Source organism: Alternaria metachromatica (genome assembly GCF_023757995.1).
Source record: "Alternaria metachromatica strain BMP 0045 chromosome Unknown scaffold_1, whole genome shotgun sequence".
NCBI classification, from domain to species: Eukaryota; Fungi; Ascomycota; class Dothideomycetes; order Pleosporales; family Pleosporaceae; genus Alternaria; species Alternaria metachromatica.
In genome coordinates this window covers 1,767,908-1,783,773 of record NW_026055492.1, presented here as the reverse complement: position 1 = coordinate 1,783,773, position 15,866 = coordinate 1,767,908, and the positions used below count along the sequence as shown (strand labels likewise).

The following is a 15,866-nucleotide window of genomic DNA, read 5'->3' as shown; positions in this document are numbered from 1 at the left end:
TATTCTATTGCATCTCGTAGCTCGTTGCGCCGGAGCTGGGAGCGCACTGGCTGGATAGGTACATTAGGTATACTCGTTAGTCGAGTCCTGGGCGCATCCTGGTGTGCAAAGAAGTTAATCTCAACACTGCTGGGCATGCTCGGATCCACCATGGTGCTCTGCCGTGCAACGTTTGATGGAACAGAGATCGAGTGGCCGTCGACATTTGTTTTGCCGTCCCGCTGCTGCAGTTTGCTCGGCAGCGTGCCAGACGACAGTGGTTGTCGAATGGGAGAGCAGGTCGGGCGGTCGGAGAGATACGTAAACGCTTATTGCGGGTCGGCTTAGTAACGACATCTCATCTTGCTCGTGGCCGCTTCCCTGTCAAGTGCTGGGCCTGCCATGTACCCGCGATCACCGTTGTTCCTCCGAATCCTTCACCACCGACACTCGACCTCATTTCTCGGTCGAGATGGTAGATCTGGGACGGCATTGCAGCGCGCTACCGGTGCTTCTTCGCCATTGTCATGCAGATGCTGGCACATGTCAATTTCCATGGCTTCTTGGTGGCCACACCTCGGTCAAAGGTGCAGCTGTTGACTATTAGCTATCCCTTGGGCCAGTCGTTCGTGCAGTTGGCGTTGAGGTCGCTCCGATAAGAGGCCCTTGTACTTTCTTGTCCCGGCAGTTCGGTCGCGCGTAGGACGAATTTCGTCAATGGGCTGCTCGGTAGCCAAACCATGACCCATGCCCACCCTCCAACCGACATTCAGCCAACGGGTCTGCTACCACACACACCACAGTTGCCCCAGGAGGATCCCGCTAAGGGGCCGCACTACGGGACTGATTCCATGCTCCCCAGAGTAGTCCAGGCTGGAGGCGCACCGTTGGGCGTGAGCCGTTTGCACATGGGCAATATATCCGGGATTTTATATTGCAAAAGTGACTTCGGGAAGTCTTCTGGAATATCAGCCAGATACGCTAGCCAGTCAGCGGTCGAATTTTCCCGTCGGTATGCAGGCCCTAAGAATCCAAGATTGATGATGCACCGGGGGCAGAGGACGACTTATGGTTTGAGCTTTGGTTTAGCGGTAACGACATGCTAACGCCGAGACAGGACAGCCTGCATATCAGGCTGATGTTTCGCGCGTCCTGCTCAGGGATCTGTGGTTCTGCAGGGCCACTACAGCCGACAGGTTCGCTGCCGTAAATCCCAACACAACCTTTGGCAGCGGGCTCCACAGCCGTGCAGTGTGCCTTATCGCTGTTTCACAACGCCGGCGGGTTTCTGATAGACGGCCACTACACAAGACAAGACGTGCTCAAGATACACACTGCATTATGACATTGCTCCTATATCGCATCTTGCGTGTGCACGTCCCGGAGCTATACGGTGTTGATCCGGCAAAACGAGTCTAGCAATGCTTGAGTCCCTAGATACTAGCTCGCTGGGCGAATAACAAGAGCTCCCGGTCGTGTACCCACAAGAAGATCTAGCCTCATATATACACACAGAGTAACGGGATAAAGAAAAGACTACGCGAGGCCTACCGTACCAAGTAGCTCTGGTCGCGCATCCCTATCCATGCTCGTCCCGCCAGTTTGATACGCCTAGCAAATGACGTGGAACCTTTGAATCTTCCCTCATGCGATGCCATTATCTCGCCGATGCACCAACCTGAGGCAAGCCCAGCTTGTGCCAGGCCACCGTTGATCGAAATGGGCCTTCTCAACAACTATATCAGCCTCCACGCTCCCGTGGGGTGGGCTTCTGTTAGCTATCTCTTCCTCACCTCTTCCCGCTCCATTGCCACCATCCCCCATACTACCAAAATTTTCTCGTAATGGCTCCCTCAGCTCTCGCAGATATCTATCCAATCCCAACGAGGCACTACTCCAAGTCCTCGACTGTCGTAGCTTCGGTCTTACATGGGCCAAGGGATTTGCGGCTCGTATGCCTTCCAATTTCGTTACACATCCCACGTCTACCCACTACTCGTGGGGGTTTTGGTGTATATTGAGCATCTAAACGTGAAGCTAACGAATCCAATTAGGAAACTCGTACCATTACGGATCCCGCCGCCAATGAACTCCAGATCGCTATCAAGGCCACTGGACTGTGCGGAAGCGATTGTTCCTACTACAGCAAGTTCTGCAACGGTGATCTGCAGGCTTGCGAGCCGTTGTCATTAGGCCATGAGTCTGCTGGGGTTGTGGTTGCCATCGGCGAGAGTGTTACCGGCTACCAGATTGGCGATCGTGTTGCTCTGGAGGTAGGTGTGCCGTGCGACAACTGCAGGTCATGCCAACGCGGACGCTACAATCTCTGCCCGAAGATGAGGTTTCGGAGTAGCGCCAAATCTGTGCCTCACTTCCAGGGGACGCTTCAGGAACGCATCAACCATCCCGCGAAATGGTGCCACAAGTATGTCGTGCATGATCGACCCGAAGCCGAACTTAGCTGACAACTTAAATCAGACTACCTTCGCATGTTTCCATGGAATCGGCTGCGCTTCTGGAGCCTCTTTCTGTTGCGATCCATGCAACAAGAAGAGCCCAGATCGAGCAGGGTGACACGGCCATTGTTTTTGGCGCAGGCACAGTCGGCCTTCTGACAGCTGCGATGGCTAAGGTGTCTGGCGCCACAACCGTTGTCATCGCAGACATCGACTATGGGCGAATCAACTACGCCTTGGCGAACGGCTTCGCACACAAGGGCTATATCGTGACCCCGCAGAAACATGGCAACGAGACTGCTGAGAAGTTCGCCGTAGCCAAGGAATTGGCTGCCGATGTTATGCAGATTGCATCCCAGAACGAGCCAGACTTTGAAGGTGCTGATGTCACCTTTGACTGCACTGGAAAGGAAATCTGCATGCAAGCTGGACTATACGTAAGTCTCCTCCGGAAACAATCGCAAACCTAATCCTAATTTCTCGTAGGCGACAAGGCCTGGCGGCAAGCTCATCATGGTCGGAATGGGCACGCCAGTTCAGACACTACCCATGTCAGCATCTCATCTGAAAGAGGTCGACATCATTGGCATCTTCCGCTACGCCAACACCTACCCCACTGGTATCAAGATCTTGTCTGCCGGTGTACTTCCGAGTCTTGACAACATGATCACTCACAGGTTCCATGGGTTGACATCGACAAAGGAAGCTTTCGAGCTCGCGGGCAAGACGGTCGACAAAGACGGCAAGCTTGTTCTCAAAGTCCTCGTCGAGATGTAAAGAAGCGAACGGCCCAGGAAACCACTAATATGTACATTGAATTGTGTGGCATTCATAACGACAGGATAGAAACGACATAGAGAGATCGTCCGAAAGGCGGCGACCGCGGTCAGGCGTTTTGAAAGTCTGGAGCAAGACTAAGATACCATTCGCTTTTGGGTTGGGTTGGATTTGGAGTTATGGAGTGTATTTGGCGATTGACGCAAAGATCTGGAGGCTAGGCCCGACCATAAATGATAATGGCATAATCGTACTCCGATGATAAACGCTCGCTCCGGTTCGTGATGCTTGATTCTGAAGTCCGAGAAAAAGGAGTGAAGTGAAACCTGGATGATGACGGATCTTTACCAAGGAAAGCGCGTCGCGCTGCAGTCGCGTTGACACTAGCGCTGAACGGGTAGCGCCTTGGCACAACCCCACGAATTGTGGCAGCTGCAGCCTAAGCAAGCTCCCTACCAAGACCATATCATTGCAATTGCCTCGCTGCTCGACTACCACTCCGACCTTCTACCACGATCTCGACCATCGCGAACCCCCAAACGCGACACCGAACTACACTGCAGCAAACATGGCCGAATCATCAGGAAATCCACTCGTTTCGACCACCCGCGCCTCTGACGCAAGTCCAACAGTACAACTTCACCCGCTGGTACTCCTCACAATAACAGACTGCGTAACACGGCACACACTACGACAGCAGACAGGACCAGTAGTCGGAGCCATACTAGGCGCGCAAGATGGTCAGAATATCACGATGGAGGTTGCTTTCCAAGCAAAGCTCCTGCCAAACCAAGACGGAGAGACAGTACTAGACGACGAATGGTTCAGCAAGCGTATCGAAGACTGTAAGTTCTCGTCTATACCTCATATTTCCACATCTGAATGAAGCTAACCTGAGTGTAGTCAAGGACGTACACAAGGAGCCACAATTAGACATTGTAGGCTGGTTTACCCTCGGTCCCGCCTCCGGTCCAGAACCCCACATCCTGCCTATCCATTCGCGCATATCCGAAGTCTACACCGAGTCTCCGCTGCTCGTACTGTTCCACCCAGAAAATGCTTTCTCCAAAGAAACCGCTGCCGGAAAGCTGCCTCTCACCGTCTACGAATCCTTATCCGTCAACACATCGAGCGATCCGAATGACAAGGCTATGGATATCGACGGGGCTGTACAGGCGAAGTCAACCAAGTTCAGAGAGCTAGTCTACTCGATTGAGACTGGCGAGGCGGAAATGATCTCTGTCGATTTCGTCGCGCGGGGTGGTGGCAACGCTACTGCAGTAGAAGGCACAGCAAACGTGGTCGGTGCAGCGCCGGAGCCCTCAAGAACCGATGAGGTTACTGGGAAGCGGAATACACGGGGAAAGCAAAAGGAGAAGGAGAAGGAGAAAGAAAAGGACGCGCCCATCGACGAGTCGGTCATCTTGAACGCCGACGATGAAGAGGGTAGGTTCAGCCACTTCAAATTTTACTTGGTACAGACATACTAACCTTTGTCCAGTTCTCTCTTCGCTTACAGCCAAGATGAACGCCATTCGCATGCTCAGCCGACGAATCATGCTCCTGCGCGCATACATCGACTCGCTCCCAGCATCGTACCTCTCCGACCCGTCCCTACCAGTCAACGCCGCGCCAGACGCGCAACATCCCCTGCCTCTAGATCACTCGATTCTCCGCAGTGTATCTGCCATGCTCGCCCGCCTGAATATCCTTGGTCCGCCAGACTCAGCCGCTTTCTCGCTCGAGTCCCAGCAAGAAGCATCTGATGTGCAGCTAGTCAACCTGCTATCATCCATTACAAACTCCGTCTCTCTAGCGAAGGATCTCGGCCGCAAGAGCTCCATCGTTGAACACGCCAAGACCCAGGGCAAGAACCGCATGGGCGGGTATGGCGGAGGTGGCAACTACGGCGGCGACGCCAACTTCTTCAATACTGTCATGAGCGGAGATTCTGGTGGCGACAGGTGGTGATCCCTGTCGATCCACCAGCATGAATGAACGGGTACGTCAGAGTCTGTATTAGTATGGAAACGAACACCCTGAGCTAATGTAGACTTCTAGATTATTTACGTTGCTGATGGTGCTCCAGATTGGCAAGGCGACGGAGCGTATGCGCGATGACTGACGGCCGTCATCCCCATGCGCTGTTTGATCCAGACGATATTCCCGACGATTTTGACTGGGACTTTGTCAACCAATGGTATCATGCCGTGTTCGCGATTCTCAGTATGGGGCCAGCTTATCTGCTCTTGCTTATAGTGAGCCCGATCATGTTCCCACTAATTATACTGGGGCTATGTTACTGGACAGGGTGGGGGACGTATCGGATCGTACGCAGATTGGTTCTGGCGACATTGCACATGCTGTGGGCTGTTTTACACGCTCTACGTGATCTGATGCGTTTAGCTCAGCGATGAGATTTATGCATAGCGTTCGGCGCATGAGTGGGTTTTGATAGACATGGCTATGAATGGCAGTGCGCAATGGACCTGCCGGTATATGAGTAATGAAGAAAGGTACATCCATTCACACTGGTATTCAGAGCTTTGCAGCGCCTTGATCAAGGGAAAGTCTGACACCCTGAAGCCTACATTGACGCTAGAGGCTTCTGATCTGCTTGTTTTGTCCTGACGTAGGCTGCAGACCTGTTCAGTATGAGGTGCCAATAAAACATGGCCCACCTCGTGCTGAGCTCTAAACGTCTTCAACTCCCAGTGCATCAGCCCTTGACGACCTTTGAACTCTTATTGAAACCACCCGTTGCCTCCTCCACCGCCACCTGCCCTCACCATCTGGGGTTCAGCAATAAACCTCCCCTCTGGTCCTTCGAACGCCCTCGCCTCCCACCGCGAAACAAGGAGCAAGTCACTGTAGTACTTGTGTTTGTTAGCATCTTCTTGGAGCCGCTTCTTGAGAAACTTGCGTTGTTTGTTGTAAGCTGTGCATGTTGAGTTGGGACTTGGTGGTGTTGTGGGCTGGATAGGCGTTGATGGTGGAGTATGGGCGTCTGAGGGACCATCTATCCACATGTGAGGTGAATTATTCGGCGTGAAAGGGGCCGAAGGCGCTGAAGTACTGTGAGAGATGTCGAGGCTGCGAAGGATCACGCTCAGATCCTCCATTTTGGAGTCTGGTTGTCGTCGTGGTTCCGTGGACTCATTTACGACAACCCAGAATGCGTTGATTATGAGTTCTTTCTGCTCCTTCGCATGTTTTTGTTCCATACTGAGACCATCCATGCTGATTTTCGAAAGCTTGGAGGACGCCGAGGCTTCCGGCCCCCATGCAATGAGATCGTTGTCGCCGATCTGTGACGTAGTGTTCTCTTCTTGAGATTTAGCAATCATAGGCGTTCCGCCTTTCTCACTGTCGCTGTCGTTGACGTTATCGTTGTTGTCCCAACTCCATCCGTTCTGGTCGAAGTCTAGATCTCCGGCCGCAGATTCCATTTCTTCTGGCGAGAAGTGATTGAGTATCCAGCTTCCGTCATCATCGTCGAAAGGATGCGAGTAATCGGTACTGACTGGGTGGATTGGGTCGGTGCTCGCAATGTAGTCCCCATCGTAGTCGTTATCATCCATCTCCATCCAGTCCTTCACGTGCTTCTTCGGATCGACAACGTCTTCTGGTCGTACTTCTTGGGTCAGGGGTGAGCGCGCTGTCCGGTGATCCGTAATGCTTACCCGCGCCACGCTTTTCTTAAAAGCGTGTGAGGTTATCTGCATGTTACGTGCATCCCAGGAAGCCACGTAATATTGCTCGTCAAGTTCCCGAACTAGAGTCGATATTTCGTCGACACCAGCCATCCGCTTCTCTATCAGCTTAGCTAGATATGATCTCGCTCGCCCTAGCTTGGATTCCCACTGGCTCTCCCATAGTTTATGCTCGCAGGGACTGCAGTCAGTCTGAACGTATACAGTAAGGAAGGATTCAGCAGTACAAGCAGCTCGTATGCTTGTCCTCGTCATCTTGTGCTTGGTACCCTTGCAGCGCGATCTTCGTAGACGTAGTAGATGCTGGCATTTGAAGGAAAAGTGAATGACGTTGCACATTGCCGGCGGATATTGTGACTAAAGATGGAGCTTTGACTTCGTGTACGAACGAGTGGAGTGGGAGATCTTGTGGATGTATCGTTTAGAATGTCATAATGATATGGGCATTCTGGCGAGAAGAATAGAACTTGCACAGCTCGGTGTTAGCTTCCTTGCACGATCATGTTGGAGGCATAGCTCTCACAGAGTCGGTCGTGGTATGTCGTCAAATCCAATGGGAGCTGCACAGGGATGGTGTATGTGATGTGTCACCGATTCTGAAGCAAGTAGTTTGCAGTGGCCACTTGATCGTGGTAGGTGCATTCGGAATCGAGAGTAGGTACCGTCGGAACCTCCACAGGAAAGCACGTTGTGTACTCAATCGCCAGTCGGTCTGCGTCTACAGTCGTGTGATGTTGTTATGAGGCAGGCGGTCAGTCGTATAGTGTTGCCATAGCTACCACTCAGACACCTCACCTACGTGTACCTCGAATTGATGTGGAAAAGCGGGGACCTTCAGGTAAAGGTGAGGGCGTTGCTGATATGCAGTCAGTCGCTGTCGCGAAATGACGCCGGCTTCCATACCCATGTTAACGGCCAGTAGGATGTAGTGCGCACATGAGGCTGGAGATAGACGCTTGCTTGGTTGTTGAACGCGGGTAGGTGTCCAGATTGTAGTCATGGAAGGAGCACCCAGTCTGACGTGACACATCATTGCGCAGTCACGTGTATAGCGCCAACCGACAACTTGGCCTCTTCTCATGACTGAAATAAAGATGGAGCGCGGACGTCATGCAGTTCTGACACTGCAAGCACCGGCATCATGCACTGATTGTGAAAAACTCCAGAAATCTCATTCTATTACCACAATCCTATACCATTATGCAAGAAGAAAAGAAAATGCATCGTACTGATGACGGCGCAACCGCATATACAACTCCCTAAGAAACCCCCGAGAAGAAATGAAAAGTGGCGTTGCGTCGTTGCACATTACGCGTGAGCGTCATTACATGTATACAGATATCCCAATTGGGCATATGACCCATTCAAAACGGAAGGTACTACCCTGACTGAGACCCAGACGGCGGAGAAGGGAAATTAGTAGCGCACCACGGGTGACGCGCTCGTGCTGCCGTCCTGCACCATAACACCTTCCCTGACACCCTCCTTCTCCATCTTGTGCATCCAGTCCTCTTTCTTGTCCTTCTTGTGCATCCAGCCGCTAAAGATCTTCTTCAGTTTGGACTTTTGCTCTTCCCGGCCTGGGGTCTTGGGCTCGTTGGAGAGGGTCTTCCGGGCGGTGGTATCCAGACTCATCTTACGAGAGAAGGTGGACGCCTCGGCACTTTGGTTGCTGGCAGAGTTGCTATCTCCGCTTCGTTGGCGAGTGTGGTTGCTGGAGCCTACTTCGAGGCGCTGATCTAGATTACTAGTAGAGGACCAGCCAGTCATCGTGTTTCCGGGTTGTGTTGGGCTACCTGGATTGGTCCTTGTGGGCTGTGGGATGGCCTTGGTCTCCTGTTTGCGAGACGACTTCCGGGCAGGGAACGAATCGTTGAATTGCATGGCCAACGTATCAGATCCGCTCTTCCTGTGTTTCTTCGCGGCGGGAGAGCGTTCCTGGTGCTGTTCTTGCGAGCGCATCATGCTTGCAATGTGTGTTGCGGCGGTTGGCGATGTGGGAGATTTCATCGATACTGTTATTTCCTCCTGAGGAGATTCTTGATGGTCCTTCCATGTGTCCAGACCTGGTAGTGGGGGTAGCTCTCTGTTCAAGTTGAGGCCGTTGGACTCTGACTTCCTGGGCTGAGCTTCCTCCGGTTTTCCTTTCGAGGTTCCTGGTCTGCTGTTGCTTCTTGAACTCAAGCGGCGGGGTATGCCCCAGCTACGCCATCCTGAGTTCGAGCCACTGCGTGAGAGACCCTGGTCGTCGTTGTCGGCTGCTGGACGAAGAGACTCTTTGGACTGCGCACGGCTCAGAGCCCGACTGCGAGAGCCTGGGAAGATGTATTCTTTAACGCTTTCCTTGACACTGGCAGCACGACTGGGTGGTCGGACTGAAGTCGAGGAGCGGCCACGGTGGCCCTCCGATGCTTCTTGCTGCCGCTTCTTCTCCAGCTCTCGACGCATCCATTCTGCGGCTTGTGCGTCTGCAACTGCTGCTGGGTTATCGGATTGATGGGATAGTCGGTTCATGCTCCTGCTGTAGGGTAAAGATGCTGAGGTGGGCACTGACGACGACATCTTGGCGTTGGCGAGAGTAGACGTGACTGCTACGGGAAGGGTCACGTCTTCGTCCGAGTCATTATGGAAGACGTTCGATCGCGGTACGTCCATAGAAGTCTTGCCGTATGACCTCAGCTTCTCCTCCCTCTCTGCGTCCCGTTCGTCAAGCCATCCGAAGTCAGCTCGCTTGCGACTACTATTCGCGCGTGCAGGCATGTCTCCGTAGGTCCTTGCTCTAATCTCCTGGTCCGCCTTCGTGCGTGAGCGCGTCTTGGTGCTGGGTTTGCGCATCATGAATGACGTCGAAGTCGCTGCCAGCTCTGGAGGCGCGCCAGTGGGCATACGGACAGCAACCTCAGTGGCCTGTGGTTTACTCTCCTTCCGTCGGCCGAGGCCACCAAAGTCGAGCTTGGGATCGGTGTTCTCCATGCCATGGTCGGACGGCTTGAAGTTCTGCAGGATTTCGCGACATGCTAGGCGCAGTTCCAGATCGGTATGTTCGTCGAGGACGCGGCGGTTGATGTAGGGCGATTGGTCGCATATGCTATCTTTGGAGGTATGTCTCTTGTGCGACGAAGAGGGAGTCGGATCCGGCGCGGGCTTGTCGGAGAGGTCTGGCTTCGAGGCAATCTTCTACATTGGCGGTGAGTTACTGTTGGGATGCGACTGCAGACAAAGGACTGGGGATGGAACGTACGACTGGCGCCAGATTGAAGGAGAACTTGCGTTGCTTCATGATTGATTAGAGTATGCTATATTAGGCCGAAGGCAGTATTTCGAGTAGAGTGCGGCTGCAGAGCGTGTATATGTGGTGCAGGTGCGCGACGAGGAAATGGGTGCGCGCGCGGGAAGCCGGTAGAGTATGGTCGGCTAGGAATGGCTAGACAAAGCTACTGGCGACTACTGCAAGCATGGGGGACCTGGGAGGATATGACGGAAGAATCGTGGTGATGCGCCGTGGGTTGGCCTGCATCGAATAGTGCAGTGCAGCGGGGCCAGGAAGGAAGAGCTCCCAGGAAGTACGGGACAGGACGATAGGTATACTGCGCGTCGTGGTGTGCGCCGGCCCGACCAGGAGGTGTTGGAGTTTCAGAGTGGCAGCTAGCATTAGACAGGACGCAGCCGACCACCAGCCTGGAGTCTCGATGCCTCGTAGAATGATAAAGCAGCCAATCAGCCGAGTGGGCGCCTGAAGCCTCGACAGCGGCCAAATCTGCCACTCGTCAATCAAACCCTCTGTCGCCCACCCGCACGCGCCTCCTGAAGACGCCCAACAGCCACAGCCCGCCATGACCTGCCCTCGCAGTCCCTCCAGCCAGCCCTGGACATCGGCGGAAGGAGCGATCGTGTGCCCCTTCCCAGCAGAACCAGACTATCGAAACTTAGCGGCGCTGCGGCCCCACGAATAGCAGCCAAGAAGGGCCGCGGACATGAGCTCGATCCGGCGACCGCATTCCAGATCTCCATACACACGACCGCACTCCATTAAACACGAAGATGCTCCTTTTGCGCCCTGGCCTGCACCCAGCACGCCAATCGCGCTGCGTCCTTTGCTGACATTTTGTCGGCCCAGCGAACGACGGTTGGACATGCGGGGGCGAGTTTCACATCGTAAAACATTCGCCATTCACCCACCACTGCTGCCATGTCCACCGCTGCAATACTGTCCAACCTTTAATAGCAGGGGAGAGAGAAGCTTCCGCCGGCGAGAAGAAACTTCTGTCTGCCGACCCTGGCTGGAAACTTCCGTGAGAATATCCTGGGAATAACCCGACGGGCTATTGTTGTGTTGCCGTAGCGCACTGGCTTCAGGACAGGCCTCTAAACGGTCGCTTCATCCCTCCATTCCTTCTGCGTGAGCCCCCTCATCGTCATGGCATGCGTCATCCAAGCATTTCGTTTTGCGTTTCAGTGCTCCGTTATCATCCACGCTCAACCAAGCTCCAAGTTGCTCAGCCGTCTGGTTTATGTGCGGGTCCCCTCCATGAAGTGCGTCGGCTAAAACTACCAATACTCGCCGCCCAAGCTACCACAAGATTCGCTCAACTCTCACAAACCCTCGCGGCCTTGTCACTCGCTAGGCGCGCAGATCGCAGATCGCAGGTCCACCTGTTATTGTCGCTAGGGACGGCATCGTGCGACCATGGTGCGAGATCAAAATAAGTCAACACTTAACCACTGCTTCGGGTGGGTACATGAGCCTTCAATACCCTAGGCCGGCACCATGCAACGGCCTCACTACCAGTGGGTAAGCACTGCGCGAACACGAATTTCTTCAGCAAGGCTCATTTGATGCCTGGTGCGAGACGTCTAAGCATGCGACTACTGCTGCACGCTTTTCATCACGCACACAATCACGATTCGCGTCAACATTGCCTCAGAGTCTTGGTGTAAAACTTTCGACTCGACGAAATTGCGCGGCGATCCCAGTGATGTTGAAAGTTATTACTGCTGAATGCATGCTTGCCTTGCTGGTATCCAAGCGATCGAGATTGTTCGAAACAAAGAGCCGCCGCGAAACTTTGGAAGTCCGGCACTGCGACGCCTCCAGAGCATAATTGACCGGCATACGTAGTCGCTGACCAAATTCATCTCGCGCAGCCCCTATGCCTTAGTGAGCGGCCCCTCCCGTTGACATCAATCGCACACATTACAACCTTGGAATCTTGTAAAAGGTTCACGGAGGTCCCGGCAACGCCTCAACTTGTAACACTCATCTCAACAGTCATCTCACTGTCGCAAGCTTTCGAGCTTGGACTGTTGGTTTTTGGCGATGGTTATAGCTTCCACGTCAACTGACGAAGTCAGAGTCACCAGAAGCTATGGCGTCAACAGCGCATATTCATACGACTGCAATGAATCAATGATGCATCGCACTGATGAATCGATATCCATGGGCTTTACACGCCATCGGACATGAAGAGCTCTAATTTGCAGACATCGGGAGCATCAAACTCGAAAACTCCAAGAAACCCAACGAGTACGGGAGCCACCGTCGTTCAGTACTCTGTCCTCCTGTACCTTGCACTCAAGCACATTCTACACGACGATCCACGGCATCTTCAATACAGCGAGAAAGTCAAGCAAACTCGATACTTGGCTGCAAGCACTGAACACAGTCAAACACCTTCCGCCAAATCAAGACACGAGCGCGAAGCACAACCTCAGAACGGTACCAAAAGCGAAGACACTCCTGGCGCAGGATATGACCTTTCGAAAGACAGGCAAGCGACGGCGCTCCACAAGCCCTCCTGCCGACCACATACACAGAGACGGCGCATTTCCCAAGCTGATCAGGCTTGCCTAATCGAGACTAAGCCCAGAGACCCGAGGCTACATGTCTCCAAGACAGAAATGAGCGAGGCATGGGCTCGAATGCGCGCAGTCTCTAGGTCACCAGAGAGCTCTGTTGGCCCGCACTTAAGAGGGGATAAAGGGAAGCAGCGAGAAAAGAACGTACGATGGGGCGTGGTGCAGACCCACCAGTTCGAGTCGGATGATGGAGCACACGGCCAAGAGCTTTCCTCACGAGAAAGTCTTCTAGAAGGGGCGTCAAAGAGGGACATGCAGGCCAGACGCGATCATCGAGCGTCTGGCGCGGCAGAAGGATATCGCGGTCGCAGGAACCTACAGAGGGAAGAAGCGGATAGATTGAGCGATTCATGCACCAAATAGTCCTTATACCAAATCTAAGTTCTTTTTTTTTGTCCACACCACACTACATCTTTCAGACAAGGTGGCGGTATGTGTGACAGCAATGTGGTAAATTAGTCAAAGCAAACAATCCAAAAGTAATAGCCAACGCGACTCGCCATGCTTGCACCCCCATTGCTTAGCTTTGAACGTTAAATCAAATGAGTCGATCTAGTCGACTCGACGGTGGCGTGGCTGCTGTCCCAAAAGCGTTAGAGCTGCCGGCTAGCCCTTTCCCCACACTCAGTCGTACCATCCTTGTCAACCGCCACTCATCCCCGCCCTGCGTTACGCCCGTAATGCTCCCTCATGGGCTGAACGAGGCTTACAGAAGCATCAAGCTATACGGCCGTAATGGTATCGTGAATTCACACTCACCCCGGGCAGTGTGACGACTGCACGCATGGACCAGGCCGATGTTGTACTACCTCGGGACAGGACGCTCGGGTATGTAGTCACTGAGGGGGAGGGGACGCGAACTACTTCGGACCCGGTAGCTATCGACGCGATCATTCGCTGGATGGCAATGATGGTACTACACCATGCCATATGATCGTCGGCAAGAAGCCCCTGCGGTGGGTTCTTGGGGTCCACTCGTCCGTTCGCCCTTCTCAAGTGTTTCTACATCCAATCCGTTTCTGCCATTAAACACTCCCTTCTAGCACAGACCCTTGAAAGAAGTCACCCAGCAAGATGGGAGGATCGCAGCCATGGCCACAGGTTCCGGTCGGAAACAAGGACCATACTGATGCCGCAGTTGTTATTATCGGAGCGGGCATCTCTGGTAGGTACTTCAATGACCATCTAATTTCTGTCATGCTAACATCACCGAGGAATGTGTATGGCGATTGACCTCATCAAGCGAAACCAATGCCACAACTTCATCATCGTGGAGAAGAGCTCTAGTGTCGGCGGCACATGGCATGACAACAAATACCCCGGTTGCTGCTGCGATGTTTGGAGTATGCTGTACAGTTATTCCTTCGAACAAAATCCAGATTGGACGAGAGAGTATCCGGGACAGGAGGAGATACTTGTACGTCTTTCTCTGATATCTACCTCATATTACAAACACTAACGTTTGCTGCAGGATTATCTCCGCAACGTAGCCCGCAAGTACAACCTATACAAATACATTCGGTTCAACACATCTGTCGAAGCCGCAACGTGGGACGACTCGAAGAACCGCTGGAAGGTCGACGTGAACGTGACTGGCGGCAAAGATGCAGAGTTCAACCCCGCCTACAGCATTGAGTGCGACTTTCTGGTCTCAGCTGTCGGTCAGCTCAACCAGCCACAATACCCCGACATCGAGGGTTTGGAGAACTTCAAGGGCAAGATCATGCATTCAGCGCGCTGGGACTGGAGCCACAGGCTTGAGGGCAGGAGCGTGGGCATCATCGGCAACGGTACGCGCAATAGCACTTGTCTGGAGTAACGAACACTGACAAAGACACAGGTGCCACGGCTGCTCAGATCATCCCAGAAATCTTACCGCAAACCTCTTCCCTGACCATCTACCAACGATCCCCGAACTGGGTCATCCCGCGTCTTGACGGTCCCGTTAGCGCTCTCAAGCGTGCCGTACTGCGCTACCTACCTCCAGTTCGCTGGCGCATACGCAGTTCCATGATGGATTTCCGGGAGTCCTTCCACGACGCCGTCACGGATAGCAAGAGCGAGTTTGCAGAAGTGATTCGAAGCAGTTGCATGGAGATGATGAAGACACAAATCCCCGACCAACCTTCACTATGGGAGAAACTCACACCAAACTACAGCCCAGGCTGCAAACGGGTCATCATATCCGACGACTACTATCCTGCCGTAGCCAACCCGAAAACTACACTCGAGACCAACAAGATCCGTCGCATTACAGAAACCGGCATCGAACTCGAAGACGGCACACATCACGAGCACGACACCATCGTCCTCGCGACCGGCTTCCGCACAGTCGAATTCCTCCACCCCATCAAAGTCACCGGAGCCAACTCGCGCCCCTTGGCAGAAATCTGGTCTTCCGGTGCTACAGCCCTCTATGGCACTACCATTCCCTCTCTCCCCAACTTCGGTCTTTTCTACGGTCCCAACACAAACCTAGGCCACAATTCTATCATCTTGATGATCGAAGCACAGTCTCGCTACCTCAACACCCTCGTTTCCGCCGTCCTCGATGCGCGAAACCGCGGTCACAGGATGGGCATCATGCCCAAAGAAGACAGGACACACGAGTGGAATGAAGGTATTCAGCAGATTTTGAAGAACAGCAGTTTCGCCGACCCGAACTGCATGTCATGGTATAAGAACAAAGAGGGGCGGATTACCAACAACTGGTCCGGGACGGTCGTCGAGTACCAGGAGCAGCTTGCCAAGATTGACTGGGAGGATTTCGAGACGACGGCTACTATCGATGAGGGGGAGAAGGAGGCGAGTGCGACTGCTACTGGCGGTGTTAGTGCGAGTAAAGTAGTTTTTGGGACGGGGAAGCAGGAGACGAAGATTGGTAGGGTGCGCGAGGAGACGCTGGTGAGTAACACGACGTTGGTGCTTGGGACGCTGAGTGCAGTCGCTGCGGGTGCGGCGTGGGTCTATCGGGGTAAGCTGCCTAAGAGACTTGGGCTGCGGACCTGAAAGCGCGATCTGAAATGTATTTGCTATGTACAAGTAATATCAAAGTAACATGCGCGATAAGCAATTGCCTTCTTCA

At 53.4% G+C, this 15,866-nt stretch overlaps 4 protein-coding genes across 4 annotated transcripts; 2 read left to right on the top strand and 2 right to left on the bottom strand.

The window, feature by feature from the left end:
* Positions 1 to 1,823: 1,823 nt before the first annotated feature.
* Positions 1,824 to 5,183, top strand: J4E83_000578 (uncharacterized protein; the record flags this gene model as incomplete). The annotated part of the gene is made up of 7 exons (XM_049327539.1): positions 1,824 to 1,931; positions 2,034 to 2,404; positions 2,458 to 2,872; positions 2,922 to 3,208; positions 3,651 to 4,057; positions 4,116 to 4,658; positions 4,714 to 5,183. 7 exons carry the CDS (start codon positions 1,824 to 1,826, stop codon positions 5,181 to 5,183), a joined length of 2,601 nt encoding a protein of 866 aa, XP_049193684.1.
* A 773-nt stretch (positions 5,184 to 5,956) lies between these two features.
* On the bottom strand, positions 5,957 to 7,180 carry J4E83_000577 (uncharacterized protein; the record flags this gene model as incomplete). The annotated part of the gene is made up of 1 exon (XM_049327538.1): positions 5,957 to 7,180. The coding sequence occupies one exon, from the start codon at positions 7,178 to 7,180 to the stop codon at positions 5,957 to 5,959; it is 1,224 nt and encodes a 407-aa protein (XP_049193683.1).
* A 1,161-nt stretch (positions 7,181 to 8,341) lies between these two features.
* On the bottom strand, positions 8,342 to 10,205 carry J4E83_000576 (uncharacterized protein; the record flags this gene model as incomplete). The annotated part of the gene is made up of 2 exons (XM_049327537.1): positions 8,342 to 10,102; positions 10,167 to 10,205. 2 exons carry the CDS (start codon positions 10,203 to 10,205, stop codon positions 8,342 to 8,344), a joined length of 1,800 nt encoding a protein of 599 aa, XP_049193682.1.
* A 3,650-nt stretch (positions 10,206 to 13,855) lies between these two features.
* J4E83_000575 (uncharacterized protein) lies at positions 13,856 to 15,790 on the top strand (the record flags this gene model as incomplete). Its single annotated transcript, XM_049327536.1, has 4 exons — positions 13,856 to 13,946; positions 13,996 to 14,198; positions 14,253 to 14,571; positions 14,622 to 15,790. The coding sequence occupies 4 exons, from the start codon at positions 13,856 to 13,858 to the stop codon at positions 15,788 to 15,790; spliced, it is 1,782 nt and encodes a 593-aa protein (XP_049193681.1).
* Positions 15,791 to 15,866: the final 76 nt, after the last annotated feature.